The 27560-nt window shown below is 49.6% G+C and overlaps 2 protein-coding genes across 15 annotated transcripts in view; both read left to right on the top strand.

The window, feature by feature from the left end:
* Positions 1-27560, top strand: part of LOC149336506 (cell adhesion molecule Dscam1-like) — a 196269-nt gene that overhangs the window by 149690 nt on the left and 19019 nt on the right. For 10 of the 14 annotated variants that reach the window (XM_089552928.1, XM_089552927.1, XM_089552932.1 and 7 more), the window contains 7 exons: positions 11800-11919; positions 13106-13273; positions 14668-14812; positions 15808-15956; positions 17302-17424; positions 22772-22936; positions 26991-27061. In XM_089552928.1, the coding sequence (XP_089409054.1) occupies positions 11800-11919; positions 13106-13273; positions 14668-14812; positions 15808-15956; positions 17302-17424; positions 22772-22936; positions 26991-27061 (941 nt within the window). Of the gene's footprint in view, positions 1-353; positions 694-1243; positions 1535-6289; positions 7319-8826; positions 9118-11799; positions 11920-13105; positions 13274-14667; positions 14813-15807; positions 15957-17301; positions 17425-22771; positions 22937-26990; positions 27062-27560 lie in introns of those variants that run through there. The other 4 variants (XM_089552936.1, XM_089552933.1, XM_089552935.1 and 1 more) reach the window with 4 other exon arrangements.
* LOC149336507 (neuronal growth regulator 1-like) lies at positions 1559-6278 on the top strand. The gene is made up of 3 exons (XM_089552964.1): positions 1559-2669; positions 3119-3406; positions 4236-6278. Exons 1-3 carry the CDS (start codon positions 2600-2602, stop codon positions 4247-4249), a joined length of 372 nt encoding a protein of 123 aa, XP_089409090.1. The 5' UTR covers positions 1559-2599; the 3' UTR covers positions 4250-6278.

Here is a 27560-nt window from a genome sequence, read left to right as displayed (position 1 = left end):
TTTCCACGAATTACGCTGCCAACAAGAGTTCAAAAATGATTTCAGACACTGCAGAACGCTGGGAAATCTTGCGACTTGTCGCGAAAGTTCTCGCGGCGATGTCGGTCGTGAACAGAATGCACTCCGTCCGCGCTCATGCTTTTTCGAGCCTTCATCAATGCGATATTCGTCACTGCCAGTGGTTAATAAAAGCGCGTAAAAATTTACGACACCAAACGTCATTCTTTACACATTTTTTTTTTTCGTTGCCAGCAGTGCCGAGCTTCGGTACTTGGGCACAGTGTTCTAGAAGGCACTGTACTTAGAACGTGAACCCACCGTTGTTTCCGCCTTTCAATTGAACTCCGCATTGGTTGCTCTAAACGCCCATAGGCGGCGCTAGTTGTCCGCTTAGAATCCTAGCTTTATTTTGCTTGTGCATTTACGAACTTTCGTCGACGCGCATCCAGTGTTCACTTCGTCTCTGGGCGCGTCACAAAGACGTCTCTCACCATTCTCACCAGCACTTCGTGCAAAGGGGATATCTGAGCCTTTCTGGGTTGGAAGATCCCACTCGGCTCAGCATCTCAGCCCGGAAACATTTGCGTAAGCCTCATACCGAGCGACGTCTGTCTGGTGACATGTCTACTACTCGATCGCTGAGTAGCGGATGCCTGGTTCTTCTTGTCCTAAACTTCGCTACGGCCACCTCAGGTACGCCTTTTGGTTCCCATGCTCCATCATCTCACATCGTGTTCATTTCGCTCGACCAGGTCATTTCGCATTAGTCCTGGCCTCCACAATTGTACTAGCCTCTGAAAGTTATTTGGCTGAAAAAAAAATTTTTAGAAACACTCCGCTTACCAGCGGGATTTCAGCAGCAAGAAATTAATTGTTGCATGTACCATTCATTCATTTAAAATTTAATTATCTCGCAAACACGTTTTCATATTTCGTTATACAAAAGCACCGAAATTTGTTTATGCTGTCGGAGCTGTGTTTCCAGAAGCTGTACAAGCTAACTTCTACACGTCATATATTGTTATTGCTGTTTTCTGAACTGCCCATTAGAAAACGACAGGAGAACAGATTGAAAGAGACGAACTAAAGGACACCCATATTGTTTGCGTTGAGAAATTCGCTCGAAAATTGCAGGCAGGATTCAATGCGTAGATCTGATTTTCTAAGATGCTCGGATAAATTTCAACGATTCATGCTGCAGTCCGTCACTTGAATGCGTAGATTGAAAAAGCACGCCTTTCAGGACCCCCAAAGGTGCAAGAGTTCAGGTTCCCCAGTCTCTCGGTCGGCGACACGGCAGTAATCAGCTGCATCGTAAGAAAAGGAAGCCGCGGTCCGTACAAGCTGCTCTGGCTGAAGGACGGCCAAAGGCTGGGCGATGTTGCGAGGGACAGTGTCCTGGTGTCCCACCAGGGGGACGCCATCTCGACGCTCACGCTAAAGGACATTTCGGCCGAGGACAACGGCAATTACACGTGCATCGCTACCAACGCTGATGGCAGCGACCAGGCATCGGCATATCTGGCCGTCACAGGTAGGCTGGCTGGTCGTTGGTCGCCATCGGTTTCGCGGTTGCTTTGGCGACAAGGCGAACGCTACGCCTCTCCAAGCGGTGTAGGCAGCAGTAGCGACATCTGCGTCAGGTGCTTGTCCATAACAGCGCTTGCGTGTCGGGCGACTCTGTATTTGAGGGCTCTGAGAGGGGCTTTAATACCCGATGGAAGCACTTCAGTTTTTTTACTAATACGTCTTTGTTCTCGATTGTATGCCATGGTAGCGCAACATTCACAGTTACTCTTTCATCGAACAGTTGTTTCTTCAACTCGGAAGGATTAGGATGCGAAAGAACAAGTCAAAGAGTTCTGCCTGTCCCTTCCCATGAGGGAATGAACACCAAACTTGCGTTGACAATTACTGCTCCTTCCATTTTCTTATAACCTCCACCCATCTCCCTTTTTCCACTAAAGAATTGCGGTCAGACGAAATAACAGTATGATCTGAACTAAAGGGTCAATCAGTTTGTGGACATTGCCTGCTGTTTCTGGTACGCCCGACAGGTAATGGACCATGAACACGTTGCGCAGGTGAAGAATATATGTTTATTGTCTGGAATGCTGCGCGCTGCAAATGTAATAATTTTAATCTTGTTGACTGATTAACACTGTTATTTCGCCCACATGATTAACACTGTTATTTCGCCCACATTCGTGGTCATTTCGTTTGTCAATACAGTTTTCATTGCAACCATAGGCGCCCTAAGCGCCCTCTCAACGGTATTATGCAATTAGACAGCACATACTGCGCAGAAATCGAAGATATTCCAGCGCCTGTCCCAATAACCTCGTTCTCTCTGCCTACTCCTATTACTCGTCATCCCTGATTTTTCGTTCGCTCGACCGACACAAAACGCTTTTTAAATGTTTCGCGCCAGGCGTTCCGGCTACGTTAGTTCACCTCTAAGCCGTTGCATGGCGCTAGCTGTCCGCTGAGAACGCGCATATATTGAGGTTTCCGCTCCGCGGCACATCTTGACGCGCTTTCCGATCTGAGAGCGTTCGCAGCACACTTCACCGTCGGTACCGGTCGCGTAGACACCATCATGACACTAGGAAAAGCCGTCAAAACTTTCGCGTTGCTATCTTTCCTTGCAGCGACTTCCAACGCCGAAGGTAAGCGCTGTCTTATCAATTGTATAAACAAGTTCGTGACAGTAATCAGCCACATAAGCTCAGCAATGCGTTCCTCCCGCTATAAATGCCGTTGGATTCTAGTTAAGCAGTTTCTTGGGGGGCACAACGTAACAATTAATCAATATTCATGATTACATCCCATTATTCGGCAATTCTGCTTAGGGCACTTAGTTCGCGATATGATTTGCACGAAGTAGCATTGAGTTTCTTGAAACTTCCGAGTACTGCACGTGCAAAATTCATTAGTGCATCGAGTTAAATGAAATACTGACAAACCGTTTTTTATCTTACCTCCTAGTCTCCTTTTAAGTCACCCACCTGACATTTCCAGGATAAACGGTAGCTCGTGCATGCCGAATGACAGTCTGTTAAATGAGACCAGGCAAGGCTGATGACAAAATGTGGATGCCCATAAAACCACGTTCCAGGCTCCCCCAAGATTCAAGCCTTCAGCTTCTCTCCCGACCTGTCTCTGAGCGACACCACGATGATCACGTGCGCCATCAAGAGCGGCAGCCGTGGTCCCCACGATCTGTCCTGGTTCAAAAACGGTCTTGCGCTAAAGAACCACAAACGTGTCACGGTCACGAGGCAGTCGGACACGTTGTCGACGCTCACGCTACGGGAGATTCGACCGGACGACTTTGGCAACTACACATGCGTGGCTTCCAATGCTCGGGGAACTGACCAGTTTTCCACGACTCTCATAATCCCAGGTAGACTGCCACGGCAACACATTACAAAAGCTCGGAATTTTGGTGTGAGGGCGATCCTTGATGTGTTGCACCCACGCCCGCCCGCCCGCCGCGGTGGCTCACTTGTCATAGAGTTCGATCCTGTCCACGGCGGCCCCATTCTGATAGAGGTGAAATTTAAATCTGCCCATATGCAGTCCCATGTCAATGCACGTTAAAGAAGCCGAGGTGGTCGAAATTAGCAGGCAGCAATGCACTGAGGCACCTTCTTTCACCACTTCCACCACGGTATGCTGCAGATGTCCACCGACAGTACATGTGACAGTTTCTGCGTGTTTCCTTTTCTCACCAAACATTTGCAACCTTTCGCGCTCAAGGGTCCATGTGGACCACATGATCAGGGCAGACTCTGAAGATGACCTAATCCGAGGCTCTCACGGTCCCTACGGCCCGAGCCGATCTGCATGGTCAGGTTTCTTGAAAGAACTCTACAAAGCACAGTGTGCGTATGCGTTCCACTGGTGCTACATGGTTGAGTTCCTGAGCCTAAAATGCTAGGCTTGTATTCGCCTTTGGTAGATGCCAAAGCGGCAAGCAGTTTCCGCCGACAAGGCTCGCGGCGCTGTATGTGTGCATGTAAGTGACCCAGCGCAGTTCTTCCAGAGCTACAAGTACTGCACATGAGCTTCGCAGCCTACCCTATGCTCGAAAGTCTTGGCTACACAGCTTAAACTAAGCAAGCAATCGCACAGACTCTGATAATGCAGCCTGCAATGATTGCATCTTATGCTGTGAGAAAGCCTGCAATCCGTACTTTGTGTAGCTCACACTGGTGTCCCGACCTTTCCAGACCGTTGCGGCTGACACTGCTGCTCCTGCCATCTGCCGCTTAGTGGATCGTCCATTGAATCCGACCGTGGGAACCGAAGCCGCGAACAGCCAAAGTCCCGAAGAACGAGACGGGGCTTCCTAGAGCGTTTCCTAATTGTTTTTGTTTTGCGCGGGACTTGCCACCGGCGCGACGTCTCATCGGCGTGCTGCATCACGCATCGATGTTGCGCGTGAGAGTCCGCGACGCCCAGCGGACCGCGTCGTGCGCAGGCTCGCTTCCGTCTTGCTCCAGTGGTCCGTTGCGTGTCGGAGGGAGTCCAGCGCGACGCCAGCATGAGCGCCGTGTGCACTCCAAACGAATGCATCCTTATACAAGGGGGTCGCGGAGAAGTGCTATACACTTAGCGTTGTCTTTGTTCTTTCGGAACTTGCTGGTGACGTGTGTGGGGTTAAAATCGGGGAGATAAACACGTATTCCCCGTTTAAGCACGGCTGACTCAGTTCAAAACCGCGCGGACCCCACCCCGTGATCGCGTACGCTACTGAGCGCACGCCGACCACGGCGGGCCGTGCTCTACGGGAACAAAGGAACGACACAATGGCTGACACAAACAAGGCATTTATTGCTATAGCAACAATAACGCCAGCTAGCAACAAAATACACTGAGGAATCTAGGATGTCCGACTCACCAGCACGGCTACGAGCGAACGTCCGCCCACGGTAGGGCAAAGGGAACTCCGAGGTCGAGCGGGACGGGCTCGGCGGGAGTAAGTTCCGACCGAGGGGCGCCCGTCGACGAAGAGCGAAGCTGCGAGCGAAACGTCCGTTCGCTTCCCGTTGCCGAGGGAGAAGAGACCCCGTAGCTCCCCGCGAGCGCGCAGCAAAACGCCATCCGTGGCGCTGGTGTCGCTGCGACGCGAGCGCCCTCCCCTGTTAGTGGAAAGTCACCGAACCGAGAGGAGTGCTTTGCGGAGGAGCTAACCACAGGGAACTAGCGCGTTGAGGGAAAGCGAACGCAGGGGACGAAAGCGTCCCCACACGTGTTACCGCTTTGGTGCAGGCGAAACAGCTTTCTCGCAGAAACTTACAGTGTGCCTACTGTAGTTGTGGCCGGAGGCGAAGCGTTGAATGCTGCTCTGTCTAGGAGGAAGGTCACACGTCTACAAGGTTAAATGTGTGCGTGTTCTGATGATACATGGAAGCAGTCATTTCCTTCACCTTATTGAACACTTCCCCCCGGCCCGATTCAGGTGTACACGCAGCGTTACATTTCCCGCGAATTTCTATTCACAGCCTACCATATAACTCAGTTGACGCGGCATGTTGAAGAAGAGTTTCTATGGTTCAGCTCAGGCGGGGCTGACAGAAACACGGAGAAAGTCCACCATTTTCGGTATGGAGAGTTTCTCTTCATCTGTCCTTGCGTGCCGCGCCAAAAACTGTTTCCAATTCAACCTCTTCAACGCCCATGTTTTTCAAGAAATGAACTTCTTAACTAATTTGCGGGGCGCTTCCTTGAACCAGCATTTTTGCAAATGAAGTCAGAGAGTACTGTTTGCGTCGTGCGTATCACTTCCGTTGCGAAGCACTGCGGTGGCGATCCTCTCCTCTTCTATCTGCATGCTGCAGTGGTATTGTGGCGATGAAATCGCCAAGCACAGGCCCGTACACTTTTCCTTCTATCGCTCACTCTCGCTCTCTCAACATGGTGAGCTTAGAAACTCCTCCGCACAAGCAGCGTGCGTACCGTTAGTTCGCCTGTCATTCGATTCGTATGAAAGCATTGGATGGCGTATTCTATACGCGCTGCTCTATCTGGAACTTCGAGCAACGGATTGTGCGCGCTGACATACCAGTAGCTTTTAGCCGATCAGAGACGCATTAGCGTAGACGTGTACCGGATTACCGGACGCATTCTGCGCATATGCAGTGGTAGGTGTGCGTCTAATTGCTATACAAAAATAGTGTATAGAATTTTTATAGACTGTTGCTATAAATATTTCCTTTTTGTATATTCATAATCTAAGCCTGTCTACAGAAAAAAAAAGGTTACTAAGAGTGAATGGCCATAAATCAATAGATTATCTATTGATCCTCTATAGGATTTGTATTGCCTGTGCAGTAGTGTATACGATTAGCCTATAGACTTCATAGACAAAAGTCCATAGACTGTGTACAGAAATTTCTCTAAGGGAAGTAGGCCCACTGCGTGTGCGCATCCGGTGTCCGGTAAACCGGTTACGTCTGCCCAAGTATGTCTCTGCTATGCTAAACCTCTCTATTGAGAAACGCGTTGGATACGTAGTTCACAAGCATTCTTCTGCGTATGCACTTTTTGTTTCATATATATTTGTGATCTCATCAGCACTTTATCGTCTCGTTCTTTCTCTTTCTGATAATTATAATCACTAAGTCGGTACACTGTTGCGATAAAAGTAACTTTGTTGTTTTCTCACTGATTACCCTAATCGTTGCTCCTCCCGACATGTGAACTTTCGCTTAACGTATAGGTACAAAAACGCAAAGAAACCACTGCCTTCGGCACTTCATACAAATCGGCGACATTACGTCGCACGTCACAAGCTAGACCACTCGTTTACACTACTGTGTTTGGCTATCTTCTTAAAGGGACTAATCGTGAACAGTTCGGTCTCAAACGCGAAGGAAAATATAAACGCAATTCTCAAGCGCGGCGCGAAACGAGATGCGCGCGCGCAACTTTCCGACCGGTCCCGAGATGGCGCCACGCATCCGCGTGACGTAACGAGCGCGCGACGGCGGCGAATCAAGCAAGTAGCGCGGACAGAAGACGCGTCGTATCGCTTTCGCGGGTCTCGCGCGTCGCGTACTCGTCCTCGCCGTCATCCCAAGACCGCCAAGCGTGACCGCGAAGCCGGCAAGCAACCTTCGGCGGCAATCGCCCCAGTGCGCGCGGATGTAGAGGAAGCTGACGAGCCTTCGCTGTCAATCGCTCGGAAGTTCTCAGAGAATCGGGCTTCGGCGGATAGCGGCTGCCAGCGCACGGAACATGCCGAGGATGTTGGCGTCATCCCTGCTGGCTTGTTACTTGGCGCAGTGGTTCGGGGAAGCCGCAGCTCACGGTAAGTGGTATTTTATTTTCACTTTTTTTTTTCCTATCTCATTTCCGAACTGTAACGAAGCGTCAAGCAGGTGCGATAACTGAACAGTAAACAGAACAGCCCCTTAACTACAATGGCGGGAGTACCTCCTTTATAGGCGTTTATGCCTGCTATCACGAATAAGAAATTCCGTGCGCTTCTAAAATTCTACAGAAACTGGTTCTTTTTTTTTCTTTCTTTAAGCAGCAGAAAAGGGTGAACTTCGGCGCCAGTGAACGTTAACATTCCGTGTTAATCGTTTGTCTTCCCTTCAGCTTTTCCAAACTATTGCACTTGTCACGCGCCGTCGATTATTCTTACTCTTGTGGGTAACCTGAGTGATGGCTTCACAGCCAATCAACTTAGTTCAGCGGCCAGCTCATGAGCTGCGCGTGAGACACGTCAGTGCGTCGCTGACTACTCTCCGTACGTCAGCCGCATGTGGCACGTTCTGCGGCTCCGAACGCTTTCGGAAAATCGCACATATTACTGGGAACAAGAGTTACCAGAACGAACCGACCGCGAAATGATTTCCTTCAACAGGCGCTGCTACGTCCTATAAAATCAGAGAAAAAGAAAATGATATAATCAGTGATGTACTGTGGTAAAGTTGCGTCGCGGCTAGGATGTAATTACAGCATTCATGGGTTCTCAATTTCTCTCATGTCTCGAGGTAACGTGTAAAAATCTTCGTCATAAGTGAGTTATTCAGGGGGAGGGGAGGGTGGTTCAGTTAGCTCAATGATCTTGCTCTGTTAAAGGCTCATGATTTACCATGTGAGGCTCGTGTTTTCTAAGTCATCTTTGACATCTCTGTTGCCTCGTACTTGTACAGTCTTTGTCAAAAGTAACCAGGCTGCATGGTTTACTTATCATTCGTATAACAGAGCCATCACGGCTTCCCTAAAGATCAAAAAGTTCATTGAAGGTGAGAACAGGGGTTCTTCCTACCACATAGAGGTTTAGAGCTTGAGTGCTGACATAATAGCTTTAATATACAACTGAGAAGGAAAACGTGCAGTCTGGTTACTTTTGACAAAGACTGTACATTGTGCCCTTTTAAACGCCCTTGATCATGAAAAAAATATTTGCTGCTTAAAAAGACCCCTGTTGTTTGGAACCTCAGTCCTTGTACCGTCGACGGCAAAGGTCCTCAGGACCTGGGCCCTTTTAACCTCACAGAACGGACATCGTTCTGGTCCGGGGCATCCCTACCAGCAGCATATGAAACTTAGTATTGCTAGATCCATTAATTGCTCAACATAAACGAATTAACGCAAACACTCCAGCCGCGCGGTAGGATTGAAATTTAGCCCAGTAAGTCGCTGGCTGGGTCCACTGTTGACCACACCTTATTCTCGAGGCTCCCTTCTTGGGTTGTTTCTGCATCCTCACCTGCCATGTGTCGTCTCAACTCGTTTGCAGTACACATTTGCAATTCAGAGCTCAGTTTTCCCCCTCCTAAACGACTGCACCCTTCGCTGTTTCAGAGCCACCCGTGCTTCAGGAGTTCTCCTTCTCGAAGAACTCCTTCGTGGGCGGCACGGCTGTCGTCTCGTGCGTGGCCATAGCCGGAGCCAGGCCGATCACATTCACCTGGTTCCACGACGGCCGGCCCATCTCCCCGCGAGATGGCGTCGGGACGACCGTCTCGCACGTTGCCGACAACGTGGCCATGCTCATCATCAAGGCCGTTTCGCCGGCGTCGGTCGGCAACTACACCTGCGTCGCCCGCAACGACGCCGGCACCTCGGCGGTGTGGGCCACACTCTACGTACAAGGTGGGTGCGTACGGACAAGGGTCGCTTACGCGTAGACGCGCGTAAAGCCGCCATTTTGGTTCCTCTGGGCGTTTGCATCTTATCTGTACTCGCTTGTGTTCACCTCTGTTTGGCGTGTTTTGTTCGATAAAGAGCACATTGCCATTACGTGTGTCCCGTGTCCTTCTGTGTCCTGGCTGTCGTGTCCTTTTAGTTCTTGCACGCTGTGCGGGTAAAAATCCCGTGCCACGGGTTACTGACGACGACAATGTTTCATCGCGAGATCGCGGACGATCTCCACGATGTCATTTCTCGGCCTCTATTTTTCAGTCGTTATAAGGACCCGAATGGAAACAGCGCTCAAAGGTGCATCCAATGAAAATACTTGTTTTCGTACACGCAATACACTTCTTTTTGCCGCGTGCGATTATTACCCATGTCTTTCCCGTTGTTTCGAGCACGCTGCAATACTTTAGCGTCGGTTGTTTTTCTTTTTTTCCGCGGTTCTAAATACCCCGGCGCATACCCTAAATTATCTTGGCCGTTTCTCACAATTCTCATTGTATCACAACGTCACTTCGCTGCGCATTATTTAGCTTTGATTGCTTCAGAGATGTGTGTGTTATGCTTGCTGCAATAAAGTATGAAAAAAGAATTTTTCGTTTCTGGCTGGTTGTTTTGGCGTTGTGTCTCGCACATTCTGAACATACGATGTTTAAAGACGGCAACAATTTAGCTGAATCATGTAGCAGCTTTTGCTGTGCTACCGTGCCGCTCAAGAGCGAGCATCAGCCTAAAGAGGCTTTCACCGAACCCGGGGAGGAAGCGCTTCGCAGGCACCTGTTCCTGTGAAGTTTCCTTGTTTTAGAAAAGTCACCATGCTCCAAAAAGAACGAAAACAAAAACACTTTTCTTGCTGCTTTGATGTAATGTACTTAGCCGAAACTGGTTCCTAACTGGGTCACAAGTACAATTAGCATCGACCAGAGAAGCAATTTACGCCGAAAGAACGCTACGTTTACGTTTTGAAATGTTATAGCTTAGTTGGGGAAAAATTCGTCATGGCCACAGATTTAAACCTTGGATGTCCTTCTCAGCCCTACGGCTGAGTTGCCATAGGCTGTTACAATGCATGGCTACAGCACTGCAAGCGGACAACAACAATCAGGTCGCTGTCGCTTCGCCCAATCATGTTGCAAACCTGTTCCTGCTATCAGCTTGGGTACGACTGCGGAGGACTAGTCAAGGCAGCGCGCACGAATATCGCAGTACGCAGACCTCCTTAAAGGTCATGGTGCAGCACTTGATAAACTGTACAAATCAAAGGCTCACAGTGTGAGAGGGGTTGATTTGTATGTGTGTTCGAAGCGCAGCCCTTGTTGGAGAGAGTGGGTCTTCCGGACGTGAGTACAGCCATTGCCTTGCACGTTACTGTTGCTAGTATGCTCTGGGAAGAACAGCTAGCTGCACGCGAAACAGAACAGTCTTTGCCGTGTCGACCACGGCTGATGTTGACTGTCTTGTCAAGTTTCTGCTCGGCTCGAGTGACGTTTTGTTTGTTGTAGCTGCCTCCCGTACAGTGTCTGTTGCACACGTCTAGAACGTAGGCCTGCATCTGACGGGTCTTGCCGATGAAATTTCTGACAGGCTAGGGACGATATACGCATGCTCGTACAGCAAATCAAGAGCAAAATTTAAAACTGCTCCATCGCCAGCCAGGGCAGCACTATACGACCGCAAAAATTTGATTGTTGTGCTATTATGGTTCGCTTTTGCATAAATTAATCTTTCAGTAAGCCTCATTCTTCATCCTTAGCAGCTGACACTTCGACCTTTTTTTTTTTATAGACACGTTGGAAAAGACAGTTCCCGCTATTATGTTAGCATTCATGTCGTTATATGCGAGAAAATTATTCAGATTTTTAAGCTCTGTGTCGAAAGTGATGCGACGGGCATTATTATTATATAATCAGGGCCACACAGTCATCTATACTAAACAGCTTGAAATCCGCGTCCTAGACTGTCCAGTTGACACTGTACCATTTTTTTTAATTTTGTTGTTCTCTTTGCGGTATTTATTAAGTGAAATCATGTGAATATTCAGGAAGATTTAAGTGGTACTGATTTATGAACCACGCTAAATAGCTCTGGTTTGCTAATATCTCCAGTAAAGCTTGTGGCCAACGCCTGAAGTCACGCCGTCTAGCGGTAGCTGCCGATGTACCTGAAATATGGTTGACTACAACTCCTCTTAATTAACAACAGCCGTTACCTACAAGGGGTATATTTGCTACTCATCGTTTCAAGGCCCACTTAAACCCCCCGAGACTTAAACTAACCCTTACTGTGATTCAGTTCATAAGGGCCCATCAAACCTCGTTCCACACGCTGACAATATCTTGATGGCTTCGGCAATGTCTTCCTTTCTGCAGTTAAGATCTGCGCGACCTCATCATTAATCGCGTCTTATCCCCGCAGCAAAAACGGGAGATAACAAACCCTCCTAATACCGCAACCTGCATAACTGCAGACGAAAATCGATGGTGTCTACATAAAGCTTGCTTTTCGATGTTCTGTCTATGTGATGCGGAACTAAGCCTCTCAGACTTTGAACTTGCCATCTGTGACACCTGCGACGTGCGATATATTGGAACGAGTCGCTCATCCGCTGCTCGGGCGGGGCTGTGCGCGGGGCGATTGCAGCCGCTCCGGTCTGGTCCGCGGAGCCGAGTGACGCCGAAGCCATCCAAGGAAAGAGCCTGTACCTGCCGTGCGGGGCCGTGGGCTACCCGAAACCCAACGTCGTCTGGAAGATACAGCTTGGTAAGGCGCCCCCTGACTCATTTTTCACTCTGAGTGCGCTCTGCAAGTACTTTCAGTGCTGTTTCAGTGAATTTGCCACCATGAACTATACATGCGTGACGCACGGACACGAACGTGTCTGCTTTGAAAAAGTGCCGAAAAACCTCCGTACGGTGTGATTGATATTCACGCTGCTACCGTGTCGGCGGCGGCATTTGTGTGCTTATCACAACTGGTGAATCTAAGAAGCGTATTAAGCTTACATACTATGCTCCCAGAATGGTTGAAGAATTGCACACAGACAATTGCGCAAAGCACTCCCACCACCCTGGGATCGCATGACTCCCCTGCTAGAGGCATTTGTGAAGGCAAGCCGTGTGTGGTGTATGCGTGTTCGTGACTCGCGCGTGCATGCCCCAGTGCACTATGTCTTCAGCGTCTAGTCGGCATCTCACTCTACTACGCCATCACCGCCTACCATGTTCTCTCTCTACCTGCCTATGTCACCTCCCATCTGCCCCAGCGTGCAGCACCGGGCCATAATTGCTCCGCTCCTGCCGGCCTCTGCGCCATTGCTGGCATTACTCCTTTGCACTCTGCGTTCGTCTCTTGCATGCAACCCGCGGGTATGGAGCACTGCGCATGCATGCGGGCGCGTCTATTGCGCCTGCATTTTTAAGGCGAAAGCCTTTAATGGCTCATACTGTCGTCCATAACAAAGCGTGTCGCACGCGTTTAACAATCGGGAACTAAAAAATGATAGAAGAAAACCAATGGTTGCTTCAGATAGAGGAGGAAAAAATGTACCTAGAAGCCAAATTTGATGACTGCAGATTAATTGGTTAATTAATTATATGCAAAAATGTCGAAATAGCTCGGACGTCGATATAGCCACGGGAACGGTGTGGCGTCACATGCACCGGAAGTCGTCACGGCATAGTGAAAATTGTCACAGAATGGTCAAAAAAACGTCGGATTTGTGTCAAATTAGATAGGAAAATGTGTAATTAAGCGTAATTAACACTTAAGATCCCCGAAAGATGTACAATTTGGGTATCGATATAGCCACGGGACCGGTGTGACGTCACATCCACCGGAAGTCGTCACGGCATAGTGTCCCCGGCTTTCGCCTCTCAACACTTTAGCTGCCCAAGTGTCCACGCAATTTTTCATTCAGTAATTGTTCCTCTTAATCATGCGTGTCCAGGGAACCGGGAGTTCGTCCCCTTGCACCCGGTGGGCCGCCAGCGCATCCTCGACAACGGCACGCTGGTGGTGGCGGCGGTGGAGACGCAGGACGCCGGCGTCTACCGCTGCGAAGTCAGCAACGGCATCGAACCGTCGCTGGGCAAGGCGGTGACCGTCTCCGTGCACGGTACGCCTCTCCCGAGTGCCTTGACCTTCCGGTCGCCATATGCCAGCAGCGTAGCCGCATCTTAGCATGGTTGCTTCATAGTGTCCCTTATCTTAGCTATAACGTGCTCAGGGCTTTAAGAAAACCACGCTTTCATCCACTACGTCACGCCCGAGGGCCCACACATAGTGGGGTCTTTTCCCAAAGACGGAAGCTTCAAAAAGCGCGGCATTCTTCCCGCCTTTATAAAACGCACCGTCGCGGTGGCTCAGTGGCTCTGGGGTTTAGCTGCTAAACCGTAAGTCGCGGGATAGAATTCCGGCAGCGACGGCCGCCGGAATATAAACGCCCGTGTGCTGCGCTAAGTGAGAGTGTCAGAAAACCGCAGGTCGTCGGAATGATTCCGGTATCCTTCAATACACCGTCATTCACCTCATAGTCCATTTGTAATCTTCAGGACGTTAAACCCTACATAACATAGTGTAACAGGCTACTACGAAACTATCCAGCTTGGAGGTTTCAGCGGCAGTGGTCTCGGCCATTTCACTAACTGTAGTAAAGCCGCTGTCTACGTACGTCATATCCTACTCTACTCAGGCGTTGTCAGTTCCACAGCCCAGACTGCATAGAGAACGCTGAAAAGTGCAGTGTATACGAGACAGGAAGTAGTGAAAGCTTCGCTGGTTTGCAGGAATCACCGTCCGTAATTTACGCGCGGAAACATTACGCTAGAACTGTCCGTTGGCTGGTGCGGAATTTGCTTTTTTAAGCGTGGTTGAAAAAAGCTCGTAACGTTCAGTACGAAAGCTGTTTAAAGCTGGAACATCGACAACGTTCGGCACAACTTCTTCCACCCTGCGACGGCTCGAGTTCCGAGTTTTTTTTTAAACCAGACCTCTGTAGCGAATAAAGTTCACAGCCCGTCTTCTACGAACATGATTCGTGGGTAAGAAGCGTCGCCTGTATTCTGGCGCCAATGAACTGTGCGCCTTCAGCCATGCAGCGCCATTCACTGCCGCAGCAGGAACGACATGTCATTTTCGTGGCACCTCAGAGAAAGCGCCAGTGTATCCTTCTGCTGTACTCTTGTATGCAGGTCTGCATGCCCCCTGTCAACAGCTGTGCGCAGCTTCGATCCGCACCATGCAATTCAATATGTAACGCAAGCCTCCCCAGAGCGGCAACGGAGACGTAGTCAGTCCGTAGAGACCTCAGTGCAGTGTAGCAAACATTATGGGGAAAGTACCTGAACGTCAGCGAGAGAAGTGATAGTAAGGACTCAGACGTAACTTGGTTTCTCGTGTAATGTTGAGGACTTAACGCGCTGGCTTTGCTTCAGAAAGTCAAGAAGAAAGCACAGTCCTAGCATGCCGTTTACTGACCTTCACCGTCGGCCTGTGCTTGTGCGCTTGCAGTGCCTCCCACCATCGCCAAGGGCTCCAGCGAGGTGTCCGTGAAGCGCGGAGACATCGCCAAGATCGCCTGCGACGTCACCGGCGAGCTCCCCCTGGTGGTCACCTGGGAAAAAGACGACAGCCCGCTGATTCCTTCCACCGAGAGGTGAGCGCCCCCTTGACGCTGGCGAGCATCTCGCGGAAGCGCCACTGTCCTAGAACTGCCAGGCTCCGCGCCAGGCATACTCAGGGCAGTAGCACGCTAGTCGATATCTCCGGACTCCAGACTCTCTCACTACAAGGCTCTATACTGAAGGCAAAGGCACGCCAAAGAGAAACGGGCGTGAGATTTGTGAAGGCCTGCCCCGGTTTACTGCACACATTCTATTGTACTTCTATTATCTCTGCCCTTTATGATTGGCTGAATCGAAACCACGTCTCTGCTTTCGCCGGTATCTACCAGTCGGAGCCCTGAGTGATTAAAATGGAATGGAATCGGACAAAAAGAAATGTTACGTCATATCTGCCCTATTAATCCCTAAGAACGGTTTCAGGTTACAGGGCATCATACTCGGGCTAATAGTAATAGCCGAACATACCACATCCAAGGCACCCAACCAAAATAACGGTTCACATCTACGATGATTCGGACCGCGATCAAATGGCGGGGAGCGGCAACCTACAACGGCACAGTTTGATCGAGACAGAAGGTGACAAAACTCCGCGAAAAGTTCACCATCCCACGCGCCCCTTGCTGTAATAGAATGTGCCAAACGATGACAAATCTCCTTATTGAAGCTCAAAGGTGCTGTGAAGCTGATCATGCATAAAGTCTTGCCTTTGCACAGTGCGGGACGCGGCGGTACCCCAACGCATAAAGCGAATGGCTAAATCGCAATCTTCACACCTAATTTTCTCAAATTCGCCATTTGGACAGATAGAGCCGAAACGCAGTGGCGATGATGATGTGGCAGTGGACGCGACGCCACACACGTCACTTGTGTCCAGTGGTTACCACGGACATGATAATGCCGGTGGGTGAGGTGACTCAGGTCTTGAGGTCTTGACAACAGCGTACTCTGCAGCGTGTGGACGACCTGTTCTCCTTGCTAAGCCACTTATGGATTCAGTGTCCTCATCTCCGGCCGTGTCCCGTTGCAGATACGAGACGCACGAGGAAGTGACCCCGACAGGCATCCAGTCCGTGCTGGTCATCCACAACACGGTCAAGAAGGACGCCTCGCAGTACGTCTGCATCGCCAAGAACGACTACGGCAAGACGAGGGACGTCTTCAGGCTCGCCGTCCTCGGTACGCGCCCTTGCACCTCCCAGCACCTTTCTTTGTTGTTGTTGCGAAAGCAACACTACGCGAGTCGCCGAGCCATTTCGCGGAGCTGACGAAAGGCCATACTGCGCATCCGCGAGGAGCAGTGACGTCACACGGCGCGCCGCCGCCGTCGCTGCGCGGGTGACTGAGGGGTGCCGCCGCCGCGCTCGCCAGTTGCGCATGCGCAGTAGCGGCGCATAGCTAGCGTGCCGGGGCCGCCGCCGCTGCCGCGCGCTCTCCATCGCCTCTTTCTCTCTCCTCGTTGCTTTCGCAATCCTCCAGGTTTAACCAGAGCTAAACCACTGCCATTTTTTTTCGACTCTCATTAGAGCTGTCGCAAGCACGCAACAGAACTAATGAATGCTCACATTCAAGTATCGACGGCTTAATCTTGCAGGGCTGTTTGAAAGCTTAGCGAATGGACCAAACCACACGAGAAATGTGCACTTTGGTCGCCCGTGCTATCGTCCATTGTCTTTCTTCGCAAACGTTCTCGCAGCATTCGGAGCAGCTTTACAAATATTGGCGTTTAGAGGCTCGCTTCCAGCGCGCCTTGAACAGTGCTTCCCGAGATAAGTCCGCTGCTAGAAGGATCCATACGGCTACTCGGTTGCTCTGCGGTCGGTTCAAATCGCATGCTTCCATTGTCTTTGCAAAATACCTTCGTGCATAAAATACGTGCACTGCTACTAAAACACGGAGTAGATGCTTTGTACCGGAGAACAGCGCAAGACAAATAAGCTGAAACGTTGTTCTCATCGGAGCTCTTTGATACTACCAGTTTCGAAACTCCCCATCGGGTCTAAGCATCAAGAAATGTCGGTCCGAGTGGGCCGAAATTCGGATGTTCATGCATTCCGCGACGCCCGTGGTTAACAACGTAAACTGTGCTCAAGCGCAAGCTTTGAGATTTTTGATAAATGCGCAGCTGCTTGGCGACGAAATCAGGGAACAGTATGTATTAACGAAAATCCATAGATATAGCAGACCGAAATATAAACTGAAGAGGCAAAAGAAGGAAAACAAACGGTTCTCAGAAAATAACGGCGACATATTACGGTAGCTTTTATTGGCCGTTTCCAGATAGGTTCGCCAGCCGAAAGCATACGGATAGTTGCCTCTGGGACTAGCCACTTTTTTGAAGCGTGGTTCCCGAACTGGTGTTATCAAAGAGCTCTTGTTGAAATACTGTAGCGTGATGTGACCGATGACAGTGAGTCACGCGACCCAGCTGCATGAACACGCACTTTCAGTAGAGGGGGCGGAGGTCTAGGTAAAATTCACGCAAGTGATAACGCATCCTTAACACCGGCTTTTCATCGCGCAGAGCCGCCGGAGAGCCCCACCAACGTGGTGGTCACTGAACGTGGCAGCCGTCACGTCCTCATGAAGTGGTCCCAGTCCAGCAAGTCGGTGACCCGCTACCTCGTTCGCTACTGGAAGAAATCCGGTGAGTTCAGTGGGTGCCTTCCTTCTCCTCCAGCCTGCCCTAAAGTGTACGTATATACGTTTAGGAATGCGCCAGAGATTGCGTGAAAACTGTGGAGGATCGTCGGCACCGCCGGCGCTCTTATCGGAGCGGGCCGTGTCCCGAAGAGGCACTTGTCAGTGGAGACGAGATGCGCCGCCTTTCATCTGGTCCGGCGGGGCCCGCCTTTGTGGTGGTACCCGCCACCGCATATACGCTAACTTTCTGCAAACGCCGCGATTCAGTCGGTCAGAAAGACCAGCCGCTAAGCACACCCCCTCACTGGCCGGCTTCAAGCCAGGAACGGAGGTGCTAGGGGTGGCGTTCCGACTGTGCGACCTGTATTCGTCGCGGGATGTGCTCAAAATATTTGCTTTCTCAAGAGTTATCGACGCCGTTCCATGGGGTCAAGGCGGCAAGGCCTTTCTCGAGTAGGCAGCAAATACTCTGTAGTGGCGCTATCGCCACCATCCGCGATACTGGCGTCTAGCTATAAGGGACCAGGCTCTATCTCTCTACAACACGTATACGATTCCAGTTTCTTGACATTTAGAGAGCTGTGTATGTGTTCATACTCCATGTGCATGGTTGTCTGTGTTTGTGCTATAATATTTTACTAAAGCATTCTGCACCAACTCGCCCAAAGAGAAGTTTTAACGACATCCGAAACAGTAGAACGTCCAGTTCTGAACAAAACAAGCGAGCGGAGAAATCATGTGAGGTCATTAAAATAGCTTTCCCATAGCATACTTAATGCTTAAACTATAGTGGCAATATAGTTCTCGTCCTATTGGTAGCGCTTATCATATATCAGAGCCGTTGTACTCTTGATGTCGCTGGAAAAACGAAAAGAGCTTGTGCAGTTTCAAGCAATCTCATGGCTAGCGCTGGGCGGGCTTCCTAAAGGCGACCTATGCGGCCTTGTGAGGTTTTCACAACAACGGGGATTAATGGCCCATTCCCCAGAGATATCGGCGTCGTCGTCATCGTAACGGCGACCGCACGAAGGCATGCAAGGAGTTGAATGAGTGCCGGGAGAATACTGGAGAAGTGGAGAAGAGGCGCGCTAAAGCGGGATCCACACGACGGACGGCACCACGGACGGAAAGGTCCCATGATTAGAGACGCGTGCAGATGAACCGGCACCAGCTGGCACGGACTACGAGAGCAGGCGACGGAGCGGATGGACCGGAAAATTGTCGAAACCACTGCGCTTCTCGCCCTTCTCGCGTCCCTCGAAGAGGGAGACAGGTACCGTACCCCAGAACTGCACCAACACAAAGGAAATGGGCGGGCGACGGCACCTAGCTCTCCCAGAAAAGTGCCCCCACATTAGTGAAAATAAAGTAGGAAAATGCCGTTCTTGCATTACTCGAAACTTGTACTTCTTGTAGAAGCGCAGCCGATTGCCGCCAGAATCCAAGAGGAACAAAACGCTCGCTTTCTTATTTTTAGCCTGCGAAGCCTGCGCCGTCCTCGGACGAAGCGTGAACGAATTGGCGATTCTGTCCGCCGTTCTGCTCGCGCGCTCCCGCCTGAGCGTTTCGCGCATGCGCAGTAGCGCTCCCGCTAGCTCGCTGAGCGGCGCGAGCGCACAAACCCGCTTAACTTAAACTCTTAAACACGGGCGATGAGAATGAAAGGAATTTTAATGACAGGAAAAGGTGGAGATGTCGGCCGGTGGTAACATGGCCCTAAGCAAGGGTGACTGCGCACATTTCGCGCCTTCCAGAGGCCACGCGGCGACGCAGCTTTCTAGTTTGGTCCAGCGGCGGATAGGGGATCGTTTGCTCAGCCTGGCTCAGCTGGCACTGGCAGTCCCCTCCCCCTCCGTTTTTTGTTTGTTTGTTTTAGAGGCGGGGCCTGGGCGGAGTTTCTGTCCTTTCCGGCAAGTTCGCGGCCCGTGTTCGGCGGAGCGTCCCTTAATTTTGTCGGTGAGCCGTACGGTAACAGTTCTGCCCCCTCGGCTCCAGGAGGCCCGTGTGAATACGGCGCGGGAGGAGTAGCGCCAGGAAAGCATCATCAAGCGCATTCCTCCACGTCGAGGTCCCCCGTCTGGAGCCAAAGGTGAACATCACTGCTGCCATACTACCCACCGCCTAAAAGAGGGGACGCCACTGAAAACACGCACTGCGAACTTGCCAGATACGAGAAAAACTCCGCTCAGGCCGCTACTGCAAGGCGACGGAGAGTTAAGGCGCGAATATAGTCCGACGTAACGCAAGCGAGCGCGCGCGCACGCTGCGTTGCGTTGGTGAAAACAGCTCCGTCTATAGTTCGACGCACTGCAGCGGCCAACGCAACCGGCGGCTGCCAGCGTGCCCCGACGAGCCCGGCGCAGATTTGGCTCCTGCTCCAATTGCGCGCAGGCGCCGCCGACCGCGTCGACCCACAATGCATCGCGCGGAGAAAAATGGCGGATGCCAGCGCGAGCGGCGTGAGTGGCGCGAGCTGCCCAAACATCGAAACCGAGCCGGATATCGTTGTGGAACGCTTTATTGAAGCCATAAAACAACACCCCTGTGTATACGACACAAAACGACTCGATTTCAGAGACAACCAGCGAAAAGAGAACGCTTGGGAACAAATAAAGCGAACCGTAAAGTGACTGCCAGCCTTTCTCCTGGGCTGATTGGATTCTTGTGGTTCGGTGAATGGACGATGCGGTCGCGGACAAGGCTCAAAAGTTTATCAAATGAGGCCTTGGTCATCCTGCAAAAAAAGTCGTTTTACATGATTTTCAAGGATGCACTAAGTGTGTGACGCACGGATGAGGCGACGCAGAAAAAGGCGCGAACGGAATTCAAACTACCCGCCGGTCGACGATAGGCGCGCGAGTCGGCGGTCGTTCTGCGCATGCTCCGAAGCGGCGCGCGGCGTCTGGACGCATCGAAGTATAGAATGGGTGGCGCTCCGGCCGGCGCAGCGAAACCGGCGTAGCGCGACTGACTGCGAGCTACGCTCGCCCGCGCGCTGAACACGTCGGACTATAAACGCGCCTTTAGTGTCGGCCAAGCAAACAACCCCCTAACCGCCGCGGGACCAAAACCAGAAGCGTCGTCGCCGCGCCGCAGCCTCTGGAAGCCGTGACGTTTGCTCCGTCGGCCTTCTTTAGGAAGGCATTAGATACTATAGAGATATAGACCAGATTTTTGAGCCTCTCCTGGGCGCGGCCATTTTGCACCGACTGGCGCGCCGCGGTGCGGGCGTTTCGTTGGGGACTGCGGGGCTGCGGTAGTTCCGCGGCCGCGCCTGCATATAGCCGCGCTTCGGGCGCTAAAAAAACATTGTCGAGCATACTTCCGCTGCGTGGCTGTGTTGCAGGAAGTATTTACGTTATCAAAGGGATAACATTGACGCGTTTTAATGACATTCAAGTTAATTGTGCCGGCGCTTAGAACGCGCTCGTGCTTAATCGAATTCCGTCTTGGTGCTCCACCGCAAAGAAACTTTTTATTCAATATCAAGAATTAGGTGTGCGGCTAGTATGCAGTTCCAATTCCCATGCACTCTTATTCCTTCCTGCCGGCCATAAAGCCCCCCCCCCCCCTTCCACAAACTGCTTTCTTGTCGCCGCGCCAGTTTATCAACAAATTACCGCTGTGAGCTCAACTGAGTCGCAGCGCCAACAGAAAACAAATTTTGTCATGGTTTATGCAACCTGGTGCATAAAAACGTACTTCCGCTTAATTTATAAAAGCTTGAATAGATATGAGCAGCTAATCCAGCTTTCACTAATTCTGAGGTCCGAAGTCGGGTTATTTTATTCAGGAGCTCTCGCCGCGTGTGAGAGCGTTGCGTAGGCGTTTGGCTAAGTGTGGAAAATGTAATGAAATCGCGCATATTTTCCTATGAATAATGTAGATACCGCACCGCTGCGGTGGCTCAGTGGTTACGGCTCTCTGCTCTGGCCCAAAAGACGCGGGTTCGAACCCGGCCGCGGCGGCCGAATTTCGAAGGAGGCGAAATTCTAGAGGCCCGTGTACTGTGCGATGTCAGTGCACGTTAAAGAACCCCAGGTGGTCGAAATTTCCGGAGCCCTTCACTACGGCGTCCCTCATAGCCTGAGTCGCTTTGGGACGTAAAACCTTAATAAACCAAACCAAGCTAAGGTAGATACCAACAGCAGAAAGGTACTATAGATAAACCTTTCCCCAGATACCTCTAACATGCGTGCGGAAAAAGCAGCTGAAATCGGTAGCGGTCGTGCTTACAATCCTCTGCATGAAATGTGTTTAATGGGAACAAGAGCAAGCTCAGCGCACGGGTGCCGAACACGTACATGGTGATCGAAAACACGCGCTCCGTCGGGACAACCTTCAGTCTGCAGCTCGCCTATCCAGTTACTACTCCACTGAGTCAAATCAATAGATCTAAATTCTGATGCATAAAATTATCATAGACGATATCGCACGTAAAAGGCGACGACAAACGACACGACAGCGCAGAAATCTGCTTAGAAGTGCCGGTTTCCAGTCCGTACACTACTTGGTCGACTACACTCGGATGTCACGTTAACGAGTAACTGCGCACAAGATAACCGCAGCACTGTCTGGAAGAGGGCAAATGTGAGTAGTGACGCACAGCACACACCCTCATACGTTAGCTGATGGAGCACAAAACGGCAGAAGCGAACACGTAAACATGCGTTCTATGCGCGGCGCCGGCGCGACCCGCAGTCCCTCGGGCCGCGCGTGCCGACAGATGGCGACTGGCGTCGAGAGTAGGCGCGCGTCCGCAGCCTGCGTGCGAGGGTAAAAAAATCTGGTCTATAGCACTGCGCGATTCGCGGTCCGCTTCCGTGATCCGCTAGGCGCCAGTGCGCATGCGTAGAAATCCCTGAGGGCGCCAGATGGCGCCACGTGCCAGTAAGCTGCGTGCCGCGATCGGGACAAATCAGCGCGTAAGCAGTGACGTCGCGCGGAAGCGGATCACGCTATGCTATAACTCTCTACGTTTAGCATAGCGCGTAGGGCGCTACTGCTTACCGCGTACCGTGCCCCGCCACTGAGCACGCGCTGATTGGTCTCGACGCGGCAGGCGGCCGCGCTGTAGACGGAAACGTAGCGCCATCTGGCGTCCTCAGGGCGATCTGCGCATGCTCAGTGGCGGGGCGCGGTGGCGGTTCGCGCCATGCAAAAATTGTATTCCGTCGTCCGTGTCCATACCGCTTTACACGGACGGAATAAACGCCAGATACTACAAGCTTTGCCGGTCTGGCAAATACTCGTAACTCGCAGCAAAGACGATTGCATGCTGCCCTGTTTTTCCTTGCCTGTGGTTATTTCCGTATAAGGGACGTCCTCTCTCTGTGGGTCGACGGACGCAGGCAAAGGCAGCGTGCTGCAGGAGCGCGAAGTGGACGGCCTGCGGCCCAGCCTGAGCGTGGGCAAGCTCCACCCGGGCACCGAGTACACGGCCGTGGTGCTCGCAGAGAACTCGGTGGGCTTCGGGGAACCCTCGGACCCCGTCCACTTCACGACGGCCTCCGAAGGTATGCGCCACCGCCTCCTCTTCCTGCCGCACCTCTACACTCTAGAACCGCTAGAGCTGCGCAGTCGCTCTTAGATCTTCATGGGACGGCGTGAAAAGGCAGAAAGAACGAAATAGCTAGTGCGGGTGTTCGCATCAGCGTTGTTTTCAATATGCCAGCAGGCAGAAAGCATACGCGCTCTTGCAGAATATATGCCACGACTACGACGACAAGAAATATGCCTTTCTCTGCCCTCCATGATGGCAGCCAATAACTGGTACATGGTTCAGCCCTCTTGGTTGGCACGTAATTTCGGAGTGAATACGGAGCTACTGACATGTCCAGGTGTCTTTCTCTGCTGTTGGCGGTCTATAAGAAACAAGGCCGACCACTTGCCCTATCTCTTAGCACACCTTCAACATAGTTTTGATGTGCTGTTGTTCACAGAAACGTGGGCGGTGCATGAAATTGATTTTATAAACCTTCCTGATTATTCTCTTTTCTATTTGAACCGAAGCACGCGAGGTGGCGGTGTAGCCATTTACGTCAAAAGCGGTCTTAAAGCAGACCTGCTACCCGAGTTTTCTGTTATGAAGGATGATTTTGAGATACTTACAGTCAAAATTGCTGACAGTATTGTCTCAGTGGTATATAGGCCCCCGTCAGGTTGCACTGATACCTTTATTGAGTTTTTTGATGCCTTTCTTGACTTTTGCTCTCGGGAAAAATCTACGCTTATTGGTGGCGACTTTAATCTTAACATTGAAGATAATAGTCGTAACAGCAGTGCCTTTTTAGAAGCTGTCTGGTCCAATGGATTTTTGAATTTAATAACCACACCTACCAGATTTACAGCTACTTCTTCGAGTACACTTGATCTTTTGATTGTTGACATCGCTTCGTATGTCAATTGTGCTGGAACTATAGTTTCGGATATTAGTGATCACTGCGCTGTATTTGCTTCTGTTGTTTCCCAAACACCTGCTGTCAATTGTGAACATAACGTCTTTACTTACCAGTGCATTAATGAAGAATCCCTTAACCGTTTTAGGCTGTCAATACTTTCTGAAGACTGGAGCTCGATTTTCAATTACTCTCAGCCGGACGATTGCTATAAGCACTTTCTTAATAAATTAAAAGTACACTACACACGCTGCTTTCCATGGAAGACAAAAACTAAAAAATCTAAGATCCGAAAACCATGGGTAACCCCCCTTCACATGAAAATGATGAAGCGCAAAAGTAAGCTTTTCAAGCATTTTATGCTCACTAAGGATCCTGCTGATTTAGTTTCATTCAAAAAATATCGTAATAATCTAACAAGTGAGCTAAGGAGCGCTAAGCAAGCTTACCAGCAGCGCTTAGTTAGTAATAACAAGCACAATCCCCGACAGCTATGGAAAGTTTTGAATGAAGCTTTTGTCCACAAAAAACATAACAAAACACTAGGTGAACTATTTGTCGAAAATGAGCTTTTATCCGGGGCCTCCCTTGCAGAGAAATTTAACTGTTTTTTTACTGCCTTTAAGCCAACCGGAGATGTAAAACCTGCCACTAGTACAATTAGCAATATGCCTAATGAATCAATAGTCTTTTATCAAACGGATTCGGAAGAAGTGTTCTCAGTATTAATGAATCTGAAATCAACACGCTGTGTGGATTATGATGGGCTGCAAATAAAACCGCTGAAGTTTGTTGCAGACCTAATAGCCCCGTATCTAGCTTTCATTTTTAATCAGTCCCTTTCATGCTCTATTTTCCCTAATGAAATGAAAAATGCCAAAGTAACAGTTATCTTTAAAGGAGGTAATAAAGCCGTATTAACCAACTACCGCCCGATTTCCGTACTTCCGGTTTTTTCGAAGGTATATGAGAAGATTATTCTAAAAAGAATGGATAGCTTTTTTACTAAACACAGCTTGCTAACAGATTCACAGTTCGGGTTTCGAAAAGGACGCTCTACCGAATCTGCTCTCCTCTCACAAAAAGAATTTATCTTGCAAAATTTTGAACGTAAATGTCTAACTCTCGGTATCTTTGTTGATTTCAGTAAGGCTTTTGACTTTCTTAACCACACTATTTTGCTTGCTAAACTAGAAATGTATGGTGTTCGAGGAATGTGTCTCCATCTTCTACGGTCATACCTCACTGATCGAAAACAGGCTGTTTTCTGTGACGGACATGGATCCACTCTTCAGGCTATAAACTGTGGAGTGCCTCAGGGCAGCCTTTTAGGTCCTTTTCTCTTTAACGTATACATAAATGATCTCGTAAACATTGACAGTAACGTTAAATTCATTCTGTACGCAGATGACACCAGTATTTTCTTAACGGGCTCCTCAACAGATCAGTTATTAAATCGCGGTAATGCTGTTCTTAAAACTTTGCATGCGTGGTCCGTTCAAAATGGGTTGTCTATTAATACCAATAAATCTAAAGCTGTTTTCTTCAGGCCTAAAAACGTCAAAATTAACTTAAACGATGATCTTCAACTTGGGAATCATAAAATAGAAATCGTGGACACCTTCAAATCACTCGGTGTAATTTTTGACGCCTGTATGAGCTGGACCGCACACGCAACACATCTTCGCAAGAAATTAGCTCCTTCCGTTGGTTTTCTTGCTCGGTACCGCACTGAATTTCCTCCCTGTATAAAACGAATGATTTATCATGCCCTATTCCAATCACACATTAACTATTGCCACATAGTTTGGGCTACCACATCCAAAACAAATCTACAGAAAATTCTAATTCTCCAAAAGAAAGCTATCAGGATTATCGCAGGTGCCAGTTTTACTTCCCATACGGCTGAATTGTTTACTAAGTATGAAGTAATTCGTGTCAATGTTTTTCTTGAGTACCGCCTATTATACTATCTCAAATTTTCTTCACCATCAATATGTAATTTTTTGCTTAATATCGCATCTTTAAAGCCCATAGAAAAGTATGTTCAAACCCGATCAACTGCAAAATGGACACTTCCACGAGCTAGAACTAACTATGGTAAACAAGCACTTAACTTCCTTATACCTAATGTTCTAAACAGCTACGAATCTAACCAGCTGAGCATGTATAACCTCCGACCACATGATTTAAAAGTGTACTTTGTAAATAATATTCCATAACTTCTTTTCATATATTGTAGTTTGTGTATGTATCGGTGTCCTTTTCCCCTTTGTAATCAACCCAGCAGTGTATAACTTTCAAATGCATTTGTTCAGTTTTAATTGTTTTTTTCTAGTTTCAAACTACATCTCTGTGTACCCATCAGTTCAATCGTAAATATTATAAATTCTTTCTACAGTGTGCTCGTTTCCGATCTGCCACCGTTGTATGCATGTGTTTATTTTATTATTTTGTAATGGCTCTTAGATGAGCCACAGGCATTTTCAAGCTATTTTCTTTAGCTTTTGGCCTGTGGCTCATCCTAAAGACTGTATGCACATTTGTAAAATAAAATAAAGTTTGGAATGTTCTAGTAAATCTACTTCACTCGGGAGCTCTCAGCCCAGTGTTGTAATGAACGAGAATTGAGATGCCAAGTGCAGCACCCAGGAATTGGCAACCAAGCGCCTATGGGCTTTGCCTTTAAGCTGCGGTACCGTATAAAATGGGCTATAGACAGTTTATAGACTTCTTATAGACTCTATTTCCTTCCTATTAATTTTTCTGACTATTCGTAGCCTATAAACATTCTATAGACAAAAGTCTATTAAAAGTGTATTTCCATGTACCTACAGATTGTCTACGGACTATTTATGGGATATGTGTTGCCTATAGACTATTCTCTAGGATTTTTCTGTAGACATTCTATAAAATTTATACACAGAAGTGTGTAGACTGTCTAAAAAATCTTTGTAAGGGTTGCTTCCTTTGGTCACGAACCAAACCGAGGCTGAAACTGAGGAGAAAGCCGTGGAGTGCTTTATCTACCTGTCTTATATGGACACTCGACGCGCCGAAAGGGAAATCAGATTATGCAAACGCAGCGGAGTGGCGTTATCTATGCCAGAGGCATCCGCCTCAGCTTCGGCCCTTCTCTTACTCTCTCTCCCTCTCTCCATCCCCTGTGAAGAGCCTGGCGCGCCTCCCATGAACGTCAAGTGCGAGGCCATTGACACCAAGACGATCAAGGTCACCTGGGAGGTAAGGGCTCATTCTGCTATCCTAATAAGGGAGTAATTACTCATTGACATCCACCCGAGCGCAGCCATACGGCTACAAAGGAAAGCTATACAGCTTTCTCAGAAACTTCGTAGTTAAAGAAAAATTCGTCCTGGTCCAGGGATCGAACGCGGGATCACCGCTTCACGAAGTTTCTAACTACGAAGTTTCTGAGAAAGCTGTATAGCTTTCTTTTGTAGCCGTACGGCTGCGCTCGGGTGGATGTCAATGAGTAATTGCTCCCTTATTACAAATCTACTCCACCTTGGGGGGATTCCCCTAAACATTTGACCAACACTGTTCCCACTTCGAGTTATTGATCAATTCGCTCTCGCCCTACCATAAGCTTGCCGTCCTGGTTAGCTCGATTGGTAGAGCGACTGCTCCGGTGAAGCGGTGGTCCCGGGTTCGAACCCCGGACCAGGACGAATTTTTCTTTAAGTACGAAGTTTCTGAGAAAGCTGTATAGCTTTCCTTTGTA

This window comes from Amblyomma mixtum, chromosome 7, assembly GCF_055824585.1.
Source record: "Amblyomma mixtum isolate Tamu chromosome 7, ASM5582458v1, whole genome shotgun sequence".
In the NCBI taxonomy this organism is placed as follows: domain Eukaryota; kingdom Metazoa; phylum Arthropoda; class Arachnida; order Ixodida; family Ixodidae; genus Amblyomma; species Amblyomma mixtum.
The sequence above is the reverse complement of the archived record's forward strand: the minus strand, read 5'-3'. Positions and strand labels throughout refer to the sequence as shown.